The 12,712-nt window shown below is 42.7% G+C and overlaps 1 protein-coding gene across 1 annotated transcript in view; it reads left to right on the top strand.

The window, feature by feature from the left end:
- The first annotated feature begins 10,906 nt into the window (after nt 1-10,906).
- Nucleotides 10,907-12,712, top strand: part of RAB2A (RAB2A, member RAS oncogene family) — a 91,028-nt gene continuing 89,222 nt past the window's right edge. The window contains exon 1 of the mRNA XM_032759708.2: nt 10,907-11,020. Coding sequence (XP_032615599.1) covers nt 10,975-11,020 — 46 coding nt within the window. The 5' untranslated portion in view covers nt 10,907-10,974. The remainder of the gene's footprint in view (nt 11,021-12,712) is intronic.

Genomic DNA, 12,712 nt, shown 5'->3' with positions numbered 1-12,712 from the left:
TTTATTTGCAAAAATAGAAAATTGATCATGTGAACACATTTGCTTTAAAAGATTTTCCTGCAAATTAGGGGCCCTGAAATTAAGCTTCATTAGGTTCACGGTAAGTCTACCTCTCTCTTTATCCATAGCACTTGGCAGAGGGCCTGGCATCTGAATGACAGGTCTCAAATATTCTTTCTCATATGATTACATTAAATAAATCATTAAATTGTTATTTACTTAAATAACTTTAAAATTTTCTTGAGTGAATTAACACTACTTGAAGGATCGCTGTAAACTGAGTCCACTTTCAATTTCCTATCTACTGGGTCACTTATAATAAAACACGTTACACATATACTTCCTCATCTCTGCTTGTTTCCAAGAAAGAAAAGGTAAGTAATTTAGTTTTTGTATTTCAATTAGTAATTCAATAACCTGTCTGTTTTTTGTTTTTTTAAAGCAAAATAGCTTATCTCAGAGTTCACATCAGACAATCTCACCACTGGTGTTTGGATTCAGTGTCTTTTGAGGTGAAGGGAAAGAAGAACCTTTCAGAAATGCATGCAGTTCATTCAAGGAAAGGAAGAAGGATCTAGTTCTACAGAAGTTTTTGTCTATAATTGATTTTTCTAAAGGAAAAATCAACAAAAAATATAGTGTATCAATGCTGAACACTCTGCTCTTTCAAACGGACACTTTCGTATTATAATTTGTATCAGATACAGTATCAAGAAAATTAAAATACCCATTTACTAAGAGCAAAAAATGTTCTTCAGTAAGTCTGGTAATGAAAACTTCAAGATAAGATTTCAAAATTACATAAGCCTGCAGTTCTTCTAATAAAGATTACTAAACTGTAGTATCAGAAAAGGTACTTTTGGGGAATCAAATGATAGTGAAGCTTCCCTCCTGGTTTGTATCTTAAACTTGCTTAGCTAAAGGCAATGCTTTCACCACCCCCATTTAGTGTAACTTTTGTTAAACTTAAAATGCAAAATGATGCATAACGTACAATGTTATTCATAATAATAATAGCTGCTGTAGTATTTGGATATAAGAGTTTTCACAGGCAGGAAAACATTCAGTTTCTAAAAAATGATTCAAAGTTCATGAAAAAGTATAAACAGTTTACTCTGTTGTTCACATAAATCCCTAAGGACGTGGAATGGAAACAAACAGCAATTATTCTTTAAAAAAAAAAAAATCCTTTTTAGGAGCTACTTTGTTATTGTATTCTAGCCTTAAAACAATTGCTTTGCATATAACTTTTTTTAAAACTGAAAAAATATGCTTGATCTTCCTTTTCTGACTACACAATTATTTTTTTCTTTTTTTAATCAGAAACTCATTGCTTGCTAATGACCATACAATTATTGTTGTTGTTGTTGTTGTTGTTGTTGTTTAGAGACAGGGTCTCACTCTGTCACCCCAACTACAATGCAGTGACACAATCATAGCTCACCGTAGCCTCAAACCCCTGGGCTCAAGTGATCCTTCCAAGTAGCTAAGGCTACATGCCACCATGCCTGGCTAATTTATTTTTATTTTTTTATAGATGGGGTCTTGCTATGTTGCTCAGGCTGGTCTGGGATTCCTGGCCTCCAGCAGTCCTCCTGTGTAGCTAGGATTACAGACTTGAGCCATAGCACCGGCCTAAAATAATTATTTTTCAGTTCCTTATTTAAAATATTCTTAGCAGGCTGGGCACAGTAGCTCACGCCTGTAATCCCAGCACTTTGGGAGTCTGAGGCAGGCAGATCACTTGAGGTCAGGAGTTTGAGACCAGCCTGGCCAACATGGTGACACCCCGTCTCTACTAAAAAGACAAAAAGATTAGCAAGGCGTAGTGGCACTTGCCTATAATCCCAGCTACTCGGGAAGCTGAGGCAGAATCGCTTGAACCTGAGAGGCAGAGGTTACAGTGAGCCAAGATTGCACCACTGCACTCCAGACTGAGTGACAGAGCGAGACTCCATCTCAAAAAAATAAATAAAATAAAATATAATATTTCTAGCAGTATATAAAACCAAAACCACAACAAACTTCTTTATAGGCTAATCCATTTATAATAAAATGGCATGTAGATAGATTACATGAACGTGATTTGACTCAAAATGGATCTGACTTCAGATGATATTTATTAGATGTCTGTTTTTATTTCTTTATCTATTCAGGTTTGTGGCAGCCACCTACCAAGGTGGCTCCCAATGACCTTTGCCTCTGGCATAAATGCCCATGTGTAGTCCCTTCCTACATTTTATCATGGCTGGTCTGTGCGACAAACAGAATACACCATAAGTGATGATATGCAACTTCTGAGGCTAGGTCATACAAAGACATTGAGGTTTTTGCCTTGTTCTATGTCAGATCACCCTCTCTGGAAGAAATCTACTGCCTTGTCATGAGGATACTCACACAGTCTTACGGAGAAGTCCGTGTGGCAAAGAACTGAGGTCTCCTGCCAACAGCTGGGTGAGTGAGCCATCTTGGATGAAAATCCTCCAGCCCCAGTCAAGCCTTCAAATGACTGCAGCCCTGGCTGAAAAATTAAATGCAACATATGAGAGACCCTAAGGCAGAATCACCCAGGTAAGCTGCTCCTAGATTTCTGATGCACAAAAATTGTGTGAGAGATCAAATGTTTATTGTTGTTTCAAGGTTGTGCAGTATTTTCTCATAATCTGATCATTTGTAGAGGTTTCTGAGAGTTGATCTCCAGATTCCATACATTGGGAAATTTAAAACAGCAGTGGAAGTACAGCAATTATTCTTGTGACAAACCTGAATTAACCTTACAGATTTTTTAATATGAGCCCTGAGATATAATTTTACTTTTTGGAGAACAGACTTACCCTTTTAATAGCTTAACTTTTCTTTTTTAAAATAAAAATGTTTGGAAAACTAGACTCCTATTTCTCCAGATTAGAAATGAAATTTGATCCTGTGGTGGCAGTTTTTCTCTCATCATTACATATGTTGGAAATTCTGATAAGGAGATTGTTAGAAGCAGAGATAAAGATTATATAAAAGAGGAGACAGAAAAGGGGGTGAAATGTAATCTCACAATTCCCTGCACCACTTATTTATTTCCTAAAATCTTGTCTCACACAAAAGACATCAGAGACAGAAGTTTTCTCTGTCCACATCTCCCATAGGGACAAAGATAGCTTAACATTTCTTGGAAAATGAAGAAAAAATGAATTTTTCTTTATCAAAATTTAAACACCATTAGGGATAGAGGTTAAAATTAATTGAGACCTCTATAAGAGTAACAAGTACTGCTACTCTGGGTACATTGCCCATGGGGTAGCCCTGCTCCACAAGAAGCAGTAAAGCTAAAACAAACAAACAAACAAACAAAAAACAAAAAAAGAGTAACGAATAGTTCTATCTTTAGCACCATGTGAAGTATATTTTCATGATCCCATTCCCATTCCAATCCCAAATTTTCCAAAGCAAGGAACACCTACTATTTAACATAAAACAAAGGACATATTAAAGACAAATGAAGAGTAGGGTTTGAAACCATTGCAAGATCTGGTCTCCACTGACAAAAAAAAAAAAAAAAAATTCAACAATGCAGATGATAAAATACTACTGACGTTACCTGGTTGTGTAGGAATTGTTCTCTTAATATACTTGGATACATTTATAGAAAATAATCCACCTGCAACTTGGTATATATATTCTCTCCTAGCAATAATGTACTTTTCAGAGTGTCTTCACATCTATCACTAGAAATGCTATTATATAAGTAACCAGAATTATTATCTCTTTTGAACAGACGATGAAAGTTTGAAGAGGACTTTCTCAAGGACAGCTAGTTAGTGGCTAACTAACTAAGGAAGAGACTGTAACTCAGACTTTCTGGAATCCAAAATGAAGCCTTTCTCCTGCCCATTGTCTCTGTTGAATGCACTAAGCAAATCTCTAGGACTTAGAAAAAATAATTAATTTAAGAGTATTATTCTTGTTTTTAATTCACTTTTAAGTTCTATATTAATTATTAATTCAATATATATTATATAGTGGGTTTTTTTTTTAAAGATAGCGTCTCACTCTGTTGCCCAGGCTGGAGTGCAGTGGGAGTGCAGTGGCACAATCATCACTTACTGCAGCCTCAAACTCCTGGGCTCGAGGGATCCTCACCTTAGCCTCCCTAGTAGCTGGGAATGCAGGTATGAGCCACTGTGCCTAGCTTATATAGTAATTTTTTTAATAGTTAAAAACAATTTTTAAGGCCAGGCAGAGTGGCTTACATCTGTAATCCCAGCACTTTGGGAGGCCAAGGTGGGAGGATCACTTGAGTTCAGGAGTTTGAGACTAGCCTGAGCAACACAGCAAAACCCCATCTGTACAAATAATAATTATTATTATTTTTGAGACAGTCTTGCCCTGTCACTGAGGCTGGAGTGCAGTGGCGCCATCTCGACTCACTGCAACCTCCATCTCCCGCTTCAAGTGATTCTCCTGCCTCAGCCTCCCACATAGCTAGGATTACAGGCACATGCCACCACACCTAGCTAATTTTTGTATTTTTAGTAGAGATGGGGTTTTACCATGTTGGTTAGGCTGGTCTTGAACTCCTGATCTCAAGTGATCCACCTGCCTCGGCCTCCCAAAGTGCTGCTATACCAGGCGTGAGCCACCGTGCCCGGCTATACACGTAGTATTTTTAAAGTTAGCCAGGTGTGGTGGTGTGTGCCTATTGTCCCACGTACTTAGGAGGCTGAGGTGGAAGGATCACTTGAGCCCAGGAGGCCAAGGTTGCAGTGAGCATGATTGCACCACTGCACTTCAGCCTGAGCGACAGAAACCTCATCCCCCGAAAAAATGATTTTTTTTTTAATGCAGACAAGGTCTCACTATTTTGCCCAGGCTGGTCTTGAATTCCCGGACTTAAGTGATTCCCTAACCTCAGCCTCCCAAAGTGCTGGGGTTACAGGTGTGAGCCAGCATGCCTGACCATATAGTTGTATTTTTAATGCAGTATTTTATAAAATTAGCTTATTGTTATCCCAATATTCATTGTTTCTGTTCCATACACTTATATCAGTCCTTTCTATTACTAATGATCAGTCCATTAGTATAAAGAATAGCCTACATATAAAAGAAACTTTTTTTTCCCACCTACACACACTTTGACTAAGGATGTGAATTTGCTGTCACTAATTTTTGACTCTTCAAGTAGCTTTTTGAAGGATGAGCAGAACGGAATGGAAAAGAGAAAACAGTCACTTCTGGCTTCAACATGGAACCAGATTATTGAACCAGAAACAATGAATATTTGGATAATAATAAGCTAACCAGAAATAGGTCATGAGTGGAAAAGCAAAACAAGAAGTATTACTAAGAATGTTATCCAACTAGACTAGAAATGGCATATCAAGTAGATGAGAAAAACAAAGTACAACAAGGAGGGTTGTTGAAGCACCTGGAATGACTAGGCTAAGACAATAGCTATAAAAGATAATGCCCTTGAAGACCCAGCTTAAAAGACTCTCCCTCTGCAAAACCTACCCTCATTTCCCCCCCAAAAATTGTACTCTCTAAAATAATAGAGCTCCTCTCCTGTAGCCTTCATTAGTCCAAAGCTATTTATGACTTAGCACAAGGTGACTCTAATCTCCTTTAAGGCAGGGTCCTTGTTGGGCTCATTTAACTCCTACGGTTTTTTTGTCTGTTTGTTTTTAGAGAATGAGTCTCGTTCTGTCACCCAGGCTGGAGTGCAATGGCACAATCTCAGCTCACCGCAACTGCCCCCACTGAGTTCAGGTGATTCTTCTGCCTCAGCCTCCTGAGTAGCTGGGACTACAGGTGCGTGCCACCATGCCCAGCTAATTCTTGTATTTTTAGTAGAGACGGGGTTTCGCCATGTTGGCCAGGCTGGTCTCGAACTCCTAACCTCAGGTGATCCACCCGCCTCAGCCTCCCAAAGTGCTAGGGTTACAGGCATGAGCCACTGCACCCGGCCTCCTGTAGTTTTTTGTTTTTTGTTACTGCCAGTTGTGTGAGTTGGGGTAGAGGGAGAGATATATTTCCTTTGCAGCTACAGTTCTTATTAACAGGTTGAAGGTGGAGGAGGACAAGGAGGAGAGGAAAGGAAGGGGGAAACAACCTCAATGTTTAAGAAGTGTCCTCTGTGTGCTTGACATACTGCTAGACATTTTATATATGTCATCTCAGAGGGGAAACTAAGGCTTAGAGCATTTAGTAATCTATCCAAGATCACTCAACTGATGTTGAGTGGTGAAGTCAGGATTTGAATCTAATTATTTCTTCTTCCAAAACTGGTACTGAGTTCGGGTGTGGTGGTTCACGCCTGTAATCTCAGCACTTTGGGAGGCCAAGGCAGGTGGATCACTTGAGGCCAGGAGTTTGAGACCAGCCTGGTCAACATGGCAAAAACCCATCTCTACTAAAAATACAAAAATTAGTCGGGTATGGTGGTGTGCACCTACAGTCCCAGCTACTTGGGAGGCTGAGGCATGAGAATCGCTTGAACTCAGGAGGTGGAGGTTGCAGTGAGCTGAAATCGCGCCACTGCACTCTAGCCTGGGTGACAGAGCGAGACTTTTTCTAAAAAACAAACAAACAAAAAAACTGGTACTGAGTTTAAGTATTTGCTGGAAAATTAGTTCTGTTATGGTATTTGGAGATGGCTGAAGGAAGGCATTTCACAATTGTTCTTATTTCTGGGTCATGGAAGAATCTCTCCCATAAAAGTGTACATGTGCAAATATATACATCATTATCAGTTTTGCATACCATTTCAGAAGGATTGGCTAAGGAACCATGGAAACCAAGGCAAAAACCTCAAGATTACAGTATTCTCAACCACCTTCTCCCATTCCACTCCACCCTATCCCTCTTCCCAAAGCCTGAGAGTAACTAAAACCAAAGAAAATATAAACATGAAAGTTTGGTTGGGAGAAGCAAATGCAAACTTCTAATATAGTATTGTACTTGAAAATGTCATGGAGAACTTGATTAGGAGACACTGAAGAATGTAGTGTTACAATCTTGAAATTTCACAGTTATGACCTTCAGACCATATATGATGTAAGGCTGAGAGACAGAGTTATCACAATACATCTTAAGAGACTGAAAATAGCCAAAAATCAAACTGAATGGAAAATTCCAGGAAGTATACTATATTTAATGGAAGAGAGGTTTATTTCTGTTATTTTGTCTGGGGAACTTTTCTTGAAAAATATGTTTGGATTTTTATGGGCTAAAGAAAATGTTTTAAATGAGGTTTATGTGATTTTTATTTATACCCTGTATTTTTTCAAAGATTTAAAAGAGATTATAGGTTTATAGAAAATATAACAAAATATTATGAATCATACATAGGAAAAAAGGTAGAGACATAAAATAGGGCCAGGAATGAAGCTAATTTTAAACCATGAATTTATATAGTGATTAGGCCTTTACTTCCTCAAGATAATTTCTTTTTTTTCTTTTTAATTTTCTGTAGAGACAGGATCTCACCATGTAACCCATGCTGATCTTCTTGAACTCCAAGGCTCCAGGGATCCTCCACCCTTTGCCTCCCGAAGTGTTGGAATTATACGCGTGAGCCACCGCACTCAGCCCCTCAAGGTAATTTCTAAAAATTATGCAGCACAGAGTTTTATGTATTAGGTAGACATTTTTCATAATCTACACGGTATTTTCACATACATTATCTTATTTGATCCTAAATGGACTTTGTTAAGCAGTTATTATCCACATATTCCAAATAAGGAAACTGAAGCCCACAGAAGAACTTGAAAATCCTGTCCTTTAAGGTGGGAGAATTGCTTGAGGCCAGTAGTTCAAGACCAGCCTGGGTAACATAGGGAGTCTCCATCTCTCCAAATAATAATAATAATAAATGATCTGGGCGTGGTGGCATGTGCCTGTGATCCCAGCTACTCAGGAGGCTGAGGCAGGACAATCACCTGAGCCCAGGAGGTCAAGACAGCAGTAAGCCATGACTGGGTCACTCTACTCCAGCCTAGATGACAGAGCAAGACCTCCTCTCAATCAATTAATCAATCAGAACAATATGCATTTGACATCTATGGCCCCTGCATTTTCACGAGAGGATTACTACCTTCTTTACAGATGGCTTTAGATTTGGAGGCTGGCTAAGCATAAAATTAAGAGTTCATGCTTGGAATAGCCCTTTTAAGAAACACTTAACTCCTTTACTTTATAGACAAGTGCACTGAATCACTCATAAATTTTTTAAATTATTTTTATTTTAATAATTATTTCATTTATTAAGACACAAGGTCTCAATCTATAGCACAAGCTGGAGTGCAGTCGCACTATCCTAGCTCACTGCCACCTCAAACTCCTTGGCTCAAGCTATCCTCCCTCTTCAGCTTCCCAAATAGCTGGGACTGCAAGCACAAGCCATCACAACCTGTGCTCTGAAGCTTTAAGAGGCCAAACGATTCCTCACATTCATCCGATCAGTTATAGGTAGAGCCAAGACCAGAAGCCAGGTTTCCTAAGTTATTTTCCTTATAACACATTGCCTCTATAGCTTTATATCCATTTCTATGATTTTTGTTACATACCCAGTTCTGACCCTGTTTCCTGTCACAATTTCCCTTGTCTACTAAGTAAAGTTCTAAACGCACGGTGACATAACATACAAGGCCCTGCATAACCTGGCACAAGAGACCTCTCCAGGTACTCTCCTCCTCTAACAACGCAGGAATACTCCTGACTCCTAGGATGCCAGGCATTTGTGTAACATCCTGATACAGTTGTCCTGTTGAGGCTGTGCTGGTGAAGGAAGGCCACATCCCTCTATCTTGTGAGAGTAAAGACTTGAGTTTCTCTATCACCCAGGAAGACTTGGGTGAAGGCACTCAAGTGGGAGGGACAAAATGACATCTGAAACCTGGAGGCCTTGGGCAGGGACCTCCCCTTCCTCAAACTAAAGGTGAATGAACCAAATTTTGCGATTCCAGGTAGCTTTTCATGTCAAATTTTCATGTCAAATTCTTCTGTGCCATCCCTGACCCTTCAGTAAAATCCCCTCCAAATATTCCAGAAAAACCTCGTGAGTTCATATTTGGCAAGGCCATCCAAAGCATGGAGCAACCGTCCACATCTACCCAGCATGATGGTGTCAGTAGTAATTATATAATGAGAGGCCCCAAAGAGAAGAGTATTAGGCAACAGGAACCAGGGCCACTAAATCCCAATCACTTTTCCCCAGCAATGATTCTCCTTCCATATGAGGTTACAGGTTATGAGGATATGCGTTAGTCAATTAGCTTCCTTATGCAACTTCAAATTCCCTGAACAGATCCAGGAATTTTGCACATTCTGTTCCTTGTCCATAAACTTTGGTTCCCTTCCGCAAACTGTTGTTCTTTCGACAAACTCTATACATAATTCATATTCCTGGCTCAGAAATCATAATCTCTAAGTAACCTTTCCTGACACTCTATTCTCCACCTCCTCTTCCATAACCTGTGCTCTTTTTGAACAGAGTGGTGACACTTTGGGCTGGATGATTAAAAAAGAAAAGTAGAAAAACAGAACATAGAACATACAGGGCCTCCAGTTGCTGTGCCTGGCAGCACATGAAACATAGTATTCACTAACTGTTATTTGAATGCCCAGTCATTTTGTTTTTTCCTTTAACAGTATTTCTTAATAGGTAACTCATGAACACTGCAAAAAATGTCGAACTGCACAAAAAAATTCAGGGAAAAGTACATTTTCCCCCAATCCCATTCCCTCCTTTCTCTTAATACCAGTTACCTTTCCTTTCAGATTGATTATGCATATATGGGTATGTAAATGTTTTCCCACTATTTGTTACACATAAAAATTATATACAATACATATATTACATATGGTGCATGTTACATACACACATATAAACAGATCGTCTCGGTTCTGCTTAACCTAAGTCAGGCTTTTTTTTTTTTTTTTAGAGCAGCCCTCAGAACCAGGACAGGTCCAGAGGCTTTATTTATTTTTATTTACCATTATTATTTTGAGACGGAGTCCCGCTCTGTCGCCCAGTCTGGAATGCCGTGGTGCAATCTCGGCTCACTACAATCTCCACCTCCCGGGTTCAAGTGATTCTCCTGCCTCAGCCTGCCGAGTAGCTGGGATTACAGGCGAGCACCACCACGCCCGGCCAATTGTATTTTTAGTAGACACGCGGTTTCGCCATGTTGGCCAGGCTAGTCTCGAACTCCTGACCTCAGGTGAGAGCAACGTAGTACTCCACTGTGCGCGCATACCATGATTTACTTTGCAGTCCCAGATTTACGCTTTCCAATTTACAAATACTGCCATTTTCACCTTCAAGCCCCGATGCCAAACACAGAAATACCAGGCCACCCCCACCCCCTCGCCGTGTGCCTCCCACATTTTCACACACATTTTCAGGAGACCAGGGCGCGGCCCCGCACGGAACACCGCCTCTACCGTCTCCCACTTGCCCCGCGCCCCCACCGCAGGGCGGAAGGCGACGGAACCGAGCCTCTGCACCCCCACCAGCCCCGTTCCCCGGCGTCTCCCGGCCGCCGGGCTCGCCCGCTCAAACGTGGCGGAACCACCGGAGCCCGGCCTCGCCCTGCTGGAGGACAGCGCGGAGAGGGCAAGGCACGCTTGGGGCGGGGCGGGGCTCCGGCCGGCGGGGCGCGGCCAGCGTGCGGGGCCCCTCCCCTTTCCTCCGGCGGCGCCGGCGGCCGCAGAACTTCCGGGTCGGCGCGGAGGCGGGGCGGAGGTGCCGCGGCGGCTGTTATTGTTCGGCTGGGCTCGGTCGGGCGCTGTCTCCCTCGGCTCTGCGGGTGTCAGTTCGTCCGGCTTCCTCACAGCCCGTCACTCCTGGCGGCTGACAGCAGCAGCGGCGGCGGCGGGCGGCGCCTGGTGTTTCGAGGCTGAGCGGCACCGGGGTTAGAGACGCGGAGGAGGAGCAGTAGCGGGAGGAGGAGCCGTGTGCCCTGGCACTGAGCGGCCGCGGCCATGGCGTACGCCTATCTCTTCAAGTACATCATAATCGGCGACACAGGTGAGGGCCCCGGGGGCGGCCGGGCTGGTGTTGGCGGCCTCCGGACCCGGGCTGAGGGGCAAACGGCGTCTGGCGGTGGCGGGGACGCGGACTCCACCCGGCGCCTCCCTCCTGGCCGCGCCGCTCCATTTCCGCAGTGCTGGAGCTGATGACGTGGGCACTGCGAGCGGCCGCGGCCTGGCCAGGCCCGGTCTGCGGCCCCCGACCCGGCCAGTCTTGCAGCTGAGGGCCGCGGCAGCCGTTTGCGACGCCCGATTCAGGAAGTGTGTGACTGGAGGGGAGGCCTAGCGCAGGGCCGCCGGGGCCCGACTCACATGACTGCACCCCACCCCCCAGGGCCCCTCGCGTTAGGTCTCTTCGCGGCCCCAGGAAAAAGAAGGAGGGAAGCCTAGGAGAGCAGAAGGTGTTGGGGCCCGGGTCTTAGTTCCTGACCAGTCCAACCTTCCTCCACCTGCACGCATCTGTCAAGGCCTGGGCAAGGGGCTTTTTGGCGTGGGACAGGCAGCCGAGAAGGAGAAAAGGAAACCTTTAAAGCATGTAATATATATATATTACATGCTTTTTTAACACCTTCAACTCTCAAGTCAGAATAAGTCACATCTCATTACTTGACGGCTGGAGAATCCCTTTCGGGGTTAGGAAAGCATGAACGAGTTCTGTGGACTTTTGCCACGTGTGAATTGGGGTTATTTAATAGTAATGTAAAGTCGTTCAGTGCTCTGGGTATGTACTTAGGTATGTGTATGTTGGGGACGCTGATGTTTTAGATATGTCAAGTCCGGTGTCACAACTGCTAATTTTCAGGTGAGCTCATGTCCATTTGAACCAGAAAGAAATTCAGTTATTCTCACTTAAAATGACGTCCTAGTATATTTCACAGAAAAGTAAACAGACTCTTCGTAGATATTTTTAATACCTGTGATTTGGCATTACTTTGAATCTAATAATAAACATAAAGATTGTTTAGATGTTGCAACTATTAATATACCAGAGTCTGATTTCAGTGGTTACTCTTGCACAACTTTGGACCCTTTGCACAACTTTGGTAATGTAAGCAGCAGTTTGCAGTTGAACTAATGATGTGGCAGGTTCTATAAGTAACTTAAGAAGCGTGTTGGCCGGACGCGGTGGCTCACACCTGTAATCCCAGCACTTTCGGAGGCCGAGGTGGGAGATCACCTGAGGTCAGGAGCTCGAGACCTGCTTGGCCAACGTGGTGAAACCCCGTCTCTACTAAAAGTACAAAAGTTAGCCGGGCGTGGTGGCAGGCGCATGTAATCCCAGCCACTCGGGAGGCTGAGGCAGGAGGATCACTGGAGCCCGGAAGGTGGAGTTTGCAGTGAGCCGAGATCGCTCCACTGCGCTCCAGGCTGGGCGACACAGAGAGACTCCGTCTCAAAAAAAAAAAAAAAAAAAAAAAGCATACTTATTGTTGCCTGAAAGAAAAACTTTCTGCTAGATACATGAGTTTTCAGCAAGGTTTTCTGATGCGTGTGTGTGTGTGTAAATTGGATTTATAAACTTTAAAAGAAAAATGCTGTGGTGTATTTGGAAGAAGGAAGGAGAATTCTAAAGCCTTCTGACAAAATTTCATTTAGGCTGTAAAAACAAGATTGGAGAGGAATGCCACATTAACTGTAATATGAGTGGGTTTGAGAAATAGAAGCTTGTGACTGTGGCCATTTGGCTATC

The sequence above is a fragment of the Hylobates moloch genome, unplaced genomic scaffold, assembly GCF_009828535.3.
Source record: "Hylobates moloch isolate HMO894 unplaced genomic scaffold, HMol_V3 SCAFFOLD_9, whole genome shotgun sequence".
Taxonomy (NCBI): Eukaryota; Metazoa; Chordata; class Mammalia; order Primates; family Hylobatidae; genus Hylobates; species Hylobates moloch.
The sequence above is the reverse complement of the archived record's forward strand: the minus strand, read 5'-3'. Positions and strand labels throughout refer to the sequence as shown.